The 7,507-nt window shown below is 41.7% G+C and overlaps 1 protein-coding gene across 1 annotated transcript; it reads right to left on the bottom strand.

The window, feature by feature from the left end:
• Positions 1–958: 958 nt before the first annotated feature.
• Positions 959–7,151, bottom strand: scd (stearoyl-CoA desaturase (delta-9-desaturase)). The gene is made up of 6 exons (XM_037463496.2): positions 6,997–7,151; positions 6,492–6,743; positions 5,375–5,505; positions 5,045–5,250; positions 4,517–4,749; positions 959–3,007 (listed from the first exon to the last, which is right to left on the bottom strand). Exons 1-6 carry the CDS (start codon positions 7,121–7,123, stop codon positions 2,808–2,810), a joined length of 1,149 nt encoding a protein of 382 aa, XP_037319393.2. The 5' UTR covers positions 7,124–7,151; the 3' UTR covers positions 959–2,807.
• Between the last annotated feature and the right edge of the window lie 356 nt (positions 7,152–7,507).

The raw sequence follows: 7,507 nt of genomic DNA, 5'->3' as shown, positions 1-7,507 counted from the left end.
CCAGAACATGTCTAGACTAACACTGCAAAACGAGATATTCAATTCATAATTTTGTAAGAGAAAGTCCCCACTTTTGAGATGGTATTTTTTGTCAACTTCAGTATTAATGAACTGCTCAACAGGTACGATCTACTATCTACAAACCAAGCACTCATTGACCCCCAAAAGGAATGATGTAATAAGATAACTAGACAGCACGCTGGTCCCACATTCCTCTCTGCTGTGTGTGAGAATGCAGCATTAAATAGCCGAGACGTATTTCACTTGCTCACTTACGTCAGCAGCCAACTGGAAGTGTCGAATTCTTCACCGCAGATCAAAAGCTGCCCAGAGAACAGACAATCCTGACAGGTTATCAGCAAACTGCAGATTGCCATCTTCAGACACAAAAAATGCATTGAGAGAAAACATTCCAGGTAATTAGTTGAATACATTTAGCAGAACCAGCAGAATGCAAAAACTCTACGTTTCCTCCGACATTTTGATGCATTAAAAAACAATCTTTAAACGTACTATTTAAATATACTGTATGAAATTAGAAGCAGCTATTATATCCACAGAGCACCAAAGTACCTTCACCGGAGTACTTCCAAAACTGAAGATATCGCGTAACACCAACAATGGGAGTCAGTTAAAGCCAGAAGAGCAGGTTTCTTCCTCACTAATGTGTGATGGTGAGGCCCGAGTCCAGCCCCGACAGGCTTTTCTTCTCATCAGGATTAAATGCTTCCTGTTGCCTGCAGCAGGAGCAGCTGCATCATCGGTTTCAGCAAACTAAGCACTGGGCACCACGTGTCAGAAATACATTCGTATCCGAATCTGAATTTAAAATGAGACAGTGAGTGCGCAGAGAAAGGCTTGTGAAATTACTAAAGAAAGTTACATTTTCAGAGAAATACTGTAGTGCAGATTTATATCAGAATGAATGAAAGAAAGAAAAAAAGAAGAGTGACAACTGTTAATTGTGTGTATTGAAAATATTGGGAATTTTTATTTCAGAATAGAGTACAGGTGAGATTTGACATTATTTTTCAGACTGACAATCTTTTGATCCTGTCATTAGGAAAATGTTGATTCTGGTGTTGGGGGCAGTAGGAGTTGTTTGCATGGCTGGTGATTTTGTCTGGGTTTCAAAAGATCTGATGATGCTCATGACAGACCCTCATGGGCTGACACAAGATTAAATCAGCTTAATTTACCATTTAGCAACAGGCATTTTTTGTATCATTGTAATACCAACTTCCATCCATTATTTTAAATCAAAGCACATGGATTTTTGTATCTATTGATGTCAATTTGCCAAACTTAAATGATTTTATAGATTAAAAAACAATGTTCCATCTGGTGCTTCAGCCTGTAAACATGGACCGTGGTCAGATTTGGCGCGAAGAAGATCAGGAATGGATACAAGTCATAAGGCATTAGGTTGTATCCTGATTCTTATAAAATAAACAGGAACTCAAATTTGGTTTATTTCACTGCCAAATGTTGGAGTGCAACTAGCTGCTTGGAGCAAGTCAATAAGGGAAAAAAAGAAACACATAAATAAGATAATATAAGCATTCTGCACACCAGAATTCAAGTTGAGCATAAGCACTGATGCACCTGAAATTTAGGACTGACAATCAGCTATTGTAGCATATCAAAGGGAAACCCTAACTCGTCTCAGAAATCTCCACGGCAACAGTTCCAAAATGGATGCAGCTTCACAGTACGTTACAAAAATAGACACGACTCTGCCATTAGAGTCACCGATAAAACACCTCACCACAACACCGACTACAGCGTATCGTCATGCATGGGTGGCATGTTGTTTTGTAACACCAGAACTGTCTCATGACTGGCTGCTACATCGACCAATAAGATCTCTGCTGCAGATGTTTCCGGACAAAAGAGGGAAAAGAGGAAGCAAAGCCACTGATGCCACGACGTTAAAAAACCTCCACAACGACGTTGGGTGACGAAGCGATATCGACTCAAGTGTGCTCTAGGGGACCTGTGAGATGCTTATAAATATGTTGACATCTGGCACGCTCTTTGCACTACGAGAGATTCCTTAAAAAACACAAAAAAGTTGATTTTCTTTTTTATTCTAACTGATCTTGCTGTTAAATGGCAGTTTTTATTCAATGATAAATGCCTAAATGCAGTATGTTTTGGTATTGGATTTTCTATATATTTGGATACATACTGCATGACTTAGTTAGCATGGTCCGGTTATGAGAAGGGTTCCTTCACTCTTTCGCGATGTGCCATATTTCAGCCCAATAACTTTGTTTTTTAACAAAATATCATTGAAAGTCTCATCTCTTTTTTTCCCTCCATATCTTAAAGCGCTCAAAAAGTGAATTTTCTGTATATGGGAACAATAAAAACGTTCTGTAAACAACGACAACAGTCTCCTATAAGTATTGTTATCATACTTTCCACTTGTTATCTATTTTGAGTAATAATTAAGTAATACTTACATAAAATGACCGCGTACATGACTGACCCTGCATGAAGGATGCACACCAAAGTGGCAAAAACGGCAGAGAATGAAGTCGTGTTTTAAAATGTATCTACTTCAAATCTAAAGCATCTTTGCAAGACTCGGCCTGAACAGAAGCCAAAGGAAAAGAGCTTTGCAAAATGGATTTTTTTTTATCCACCTTGAACAAATGACTTAGTTACAGCTACAAAATGTTGTCAAGGCCCTCATGATGACTGTTATCTTCGGTTGATGAGAAATGTAGAGCTGTCAGAGGACTGTGAAGCGTCATCTTTCTGATAGTTTTTCCCTCCAAGCCGACCACGATCTATCGATCTTAGCCACTTCGGGAGCTTCCGTCCCCAGTGCGCTGGGATCGGGCCAGCACCAGCTCGTGGGACACTCTCTTGGGGTCCGTGGCCAGGCCCAGGAAGCACATGGCGTCGATGAAACAGGTGGTGAGGTTCAACTTGCAGCCGAACTCGCTTGTCGCGTAGTCAAAGGGGAACGTGTGGTGGTAGTTGTGAAATCCCTCGCCTGCGAATCACCAAAAAAAAAAAAAAAAAAAAAAAAAGAGTGGTGAAAAAAATCATCAAATTACATTACATGTCATTTAGCTGACACTTTTATCTTGACTTACATTGCATTATAATCCATGCGTTACATTTTGCCTGCGGAAGCCACCAACCTTGCGGCTTCCAGCGCATCCCACTGCTCCATGCGCCACCATCGCCCCCCATTTATACATCAGTTACTAGCTAATGCTCAGCGAGCTACTGAATATATACTGTGCTGCTTTAAAATCCAATAACCAGCTCTTTGTTTACCCATCTGCCTGCTTTTAACTTATATTATGTTTGTTTGGAAAGCGCAGTTGTGGTATCTCAGAGCTGAATGCACTTTTGGGGTTGGTTGTAATGGCCATATTTAGAAATCCAGGATCATGTGACACGCCCACTGATCCTTTCTCCCATCGAGTTGTATAGCAAATTTCAGTGAGTTAAATTGACTCTGTGAGATTCAATTTTAACTCTAAGCTGGGGTTTATATTGTCCTGATCTTGTCAGTGTTAAATCATCACACAACGAAGTGTGAACAATTTAACTTGGAATAAGTGTCAAAATAAATCTGCTCAGTGTGGAATACAACGTAATTTAGCTGATGTTTTAATCAAAAGCAACTTATGTTGCATTTTTTAAAAACATTTAAAAACACATTTTATCCCAGCAAGCAATTCAGGGTTAGGTGTATTGCTCAGGGACACTTTCACATGGAAAATGGGTAAGCCAGGGTTCGAACCAACAACCCTGTGGCTGCTGGCGCACCCTCACCAATCCATGCGCCATATTACATGGAGTTAGGCCTGATACCAAGAACTCTGACAGTGTACGGTTACATCTCAATCCTATCAAAGAGTGTCATTTAACTCAACTGGATAATGACTCCACCTCTTTCGTACTTGACTCTGTAAGAGTTGAATCTTTTTGCAGTGTGATTTCAACTCTGCACTTCAACACTTTTGCTTAACACCAGAAAATTAACTCTAAGGATTTTGCTGTGTAAGATGAACCACTGGTTAATAAAGTAATATTGAATATTAGGATAGTTATTATATATATATATATTATTTTTGTGAGAAACTTTAATTCAGAAAGAACATCCAGTTCAATGTGCCAGTCTCAGGGTATCCAATTGTTACTGTACCAGTGAGTCCTATTGGTTGGTCAAGGTGCCCGTGTTGTTTGGGGGGTTGAGGTGAATTGATAATAATAATAATACAAAAAAAAGTCTGCATTTAAATAAGATGCTCATTTGCTTCGTGATATTTAATTTAACTATAATTGTTTTTTCCGAACTGGTTGCTTCAACATAACTTTTTGAACCCACTGTGCAGCCAAATGTAGGCCACAGGTGGAAAGTTCAAACAACTCCAGGTGACCTCGCAAAATTGAACGGTATTTTCCTAGTTACGAGTTTTAAATTCCTGTTTTAATGATTTATCTGTTGCGAGATCGGCGACAGCACACGCTCCAGTGGGTCTCTTACCTATCGCGCTGAATGTGACGAACTTGTTCTCCCTGGGGTTGATGTTCTTGTCGTAGGGCCGGTTTCCCCACATGTGAGCCGCGCTGTTGACCAGCCAGGTGGCGTTCAGCACCAAGGTGTACCTCAACACGGATGGGATGAAGTACGCCACCCACAGAGACTCCCCCCACAGGTACCAAGGGACGGACATGGGCACGAAGAAGCACATGAGCAGCACAGACAGCTTGTAGTACCTGTAGAAGGCAGAGAGAATGGAGCTGTTTATTCGGGACACAAGGATTTCTCTTCAATGTTAAGAGTTTTCATTGAATTAAACCGCGAGGACCAATCTCAACACGCAGAAAGAACGTGTTTGTAATTGCTCCCTTGTTAAACCAGAATGACTGCAGACACAACTCTGCAGCGGCACAGAGGGAACCAGTTGAATTTGTCTTTCGTCACCCTACTCTATTTATAATCGACTTATTGCAGAATAGAAATAATGAAAAGAACGGTGTGTAGAATCGGTCATTGACTGCAGCCACTTACTTCCTTTGAAACATTACAACTTTGTCGGCCGTCAGGTCGCTGAGTTCCAGCTTTTTTCCCTTCTCGATGACATCAGGGTGTTTGCGCACCATCAGCCAGCCGATGTGAGCGAAGAAGAAGCCCCGGACGGCGTTGTGCGGGTCAGCATCCGTCTCCGAATACTTATGGTGAACCCTGTGGTCTCGAGCCCACTCATAGATATCGTTCTGTGGGTGCCAGTAAAGACAGACATTACACACACACACACACACACTGCAGACACAACGTGGTCGTTGCACCGTAATGAAAGCGGCTATTATCCGAGCAGGGTGTGTGTGTGTGTGTGTGTACCTGAAATGACATGGAGTTGGCTAAACTAAGAAAGATCTTCAGAGGTAATGAGGCCTTGTAGGATCTATGACTCCACAGGCGATGAGCTCCAGCAGTAACTCCTAAAGCACTTATCAAAAAACAAAATAGGGCTGTGGGGAGAAAGGCATAAACAAATTAGTACTGATAGCAAGTGAAACACTGCACATTGCAAGAGTCAAGCACCGCAACCCGTTTTCTGTACACTTGTAGTGCCAGTGTTAAGTCTATGAATGGAAAAAGTGACAGTATGTAAGTGAGTCATCCATGTCACATTATTAAAAGTGCTTAACTCATGGGGAAATCAACTCGATAAAAAGTAAACTATTCATTCAGATTAAAGATTATATTATTGACACATTACTGCAACCTTTCACTTCACTGGGGCTTACAAGGCCTTTTCTTTTTTATAGAAGTCAACCTATTTAGAAATTTGTTCAAAGATGATCTCCACAATACAATCAAACGAGTCGCACTAGCTTTCCTGCACAGTACGTATAGCTGAAGATCATCCAAACGAGTCTTTGTCTCAAGCGGTTTGTAGTAGCCTTCATATCTCACGAGAGTTTAAATGAACATGCCAAGTCACATGAAACTGGGATAGTCATTTGGTGATGTAATTACACCATGTTGGGTGCTGACGTTAAATAGTCACATGCGTGCAGCCCGTGTGGTTTTAAATTCCTAAAAATCAAATGATCCAATGAATTCTAAGTATTCAAAAGGCGAGATGCAGCTCGTGTAATTGCTCTACGTCCTCCCTTATTGTTAACTTCACTCAGACATGACAAACGTTATAGTGGGCCTCTGCTGTTAAGGAGTGCACCAGTCATTTCAGGACAAGCACACTGTGTATTTCTTTTGGATACTTGCTATGGCATTAATCTCTGCTATATGCCCTATATCCCACTGGAATGTGCCCTGATCCCACTGCATGCAGAATACTGGGAGGAGCATGCGACCGTTCGATCTGCAGCTGCGGTGACATAACAGCTGTAATTTCGATAGAATAACTATATTGCACCAGCGGGGGGAAAAAATGCTACATGAACACCCGTGTTAAAATAAAAATACCGTGACAGGTTATGATTGTACTTACACCACAGCAAGGTCAAAGGAGACGCGGAAGGGATGAGGCACACACCGTAAGCGGCACCTATATGCAACACGGTCATCGAAACGACATTTCTCCACACGATGGTTCTCGGAGGTTTGGGCCCTTCCTTTTCTCTGTAGGAGTGATCAAACACGTCCTCTATGGGCGCTTCTGGAAGGACATTTCCGTTGCTCGACACGCGCTGCTTTATGCCCGACGCCTCCGTCATCGTGCCTGCGGTTTGGTGGTGATGCTCTGTGCGGAAGCAAAAATAAAAAAAGCATTAACGAGATAAATCGACATTTTCCGTGTTTTAGTAGTTCAGGAGGGTTGATATGATTGCTTTATTTGCGGTGGGCAAACCGGTTGCGATGGAAAAGCACAGGATGGTAATTGTAACGATGATGCTGATATAACGTTTCCGCCGGTATGGGTACGACATTTTCTGCGTTGCGTAACGCTCACATAAAAACCCGTAGAGTAACTTAATGGAAGATAAATTACTCACCAAAGAGATGCAGAAGAGTAGGAGAGATATCCGGGCTGTTAAACGGAGAGGAATGGGGTGAAAACAGAAATGTAACCTGGAAAAAGACCGGGGAAAGAGAGAGTGGTCGCTGGCTGCGCAAACGCATCAATAAGAGCAGTACGAGGCGTGGTTGACCAATCAGCGCTCAGATACCGCCTCAAACTCGGACTCTGATTGGCTGCCTGGTTATCTGCTGTTCACCTTTTATTCATTCTTCTGCCAGATGTATATCTGCACAGCCGCCGCTACTGTCTAGACACATACGATGAAATTGATCTAGAAAGGGGTCACAAATGTGTATTGGACGATATCATGTAATGCTATATGATTTCATTTAATTTAATCTATTCCCCATTTGAGCGATCCGGCTTTCAATCAATACGCTACTGCAATCCCGTGAATACAATTTCATGCAGCCCATTAGTAGCATACTAATACGAGCAACCATAATAAGAGGTTTATAATACATTGAGCAATTGTGGAAAAACAT

This window comes from Pungitius pungitius, chromosome 21, assembly GCF_949316345.1.
Source record: "Pungitius pungitius chromosome 21, fPunPun2.1, whole genome shotgun sequence".
Classification (NCBI taxonomy): domain Eukaryota; kingdom Metazoa; phylum Chordata; class Actinopteri; order Perciformes; family Gasterosteidae; genus Pungitius; species Pungitius pungitius.
This window is presented reverse-complemented; position numbering and strand designations above follow the sequence as displayed.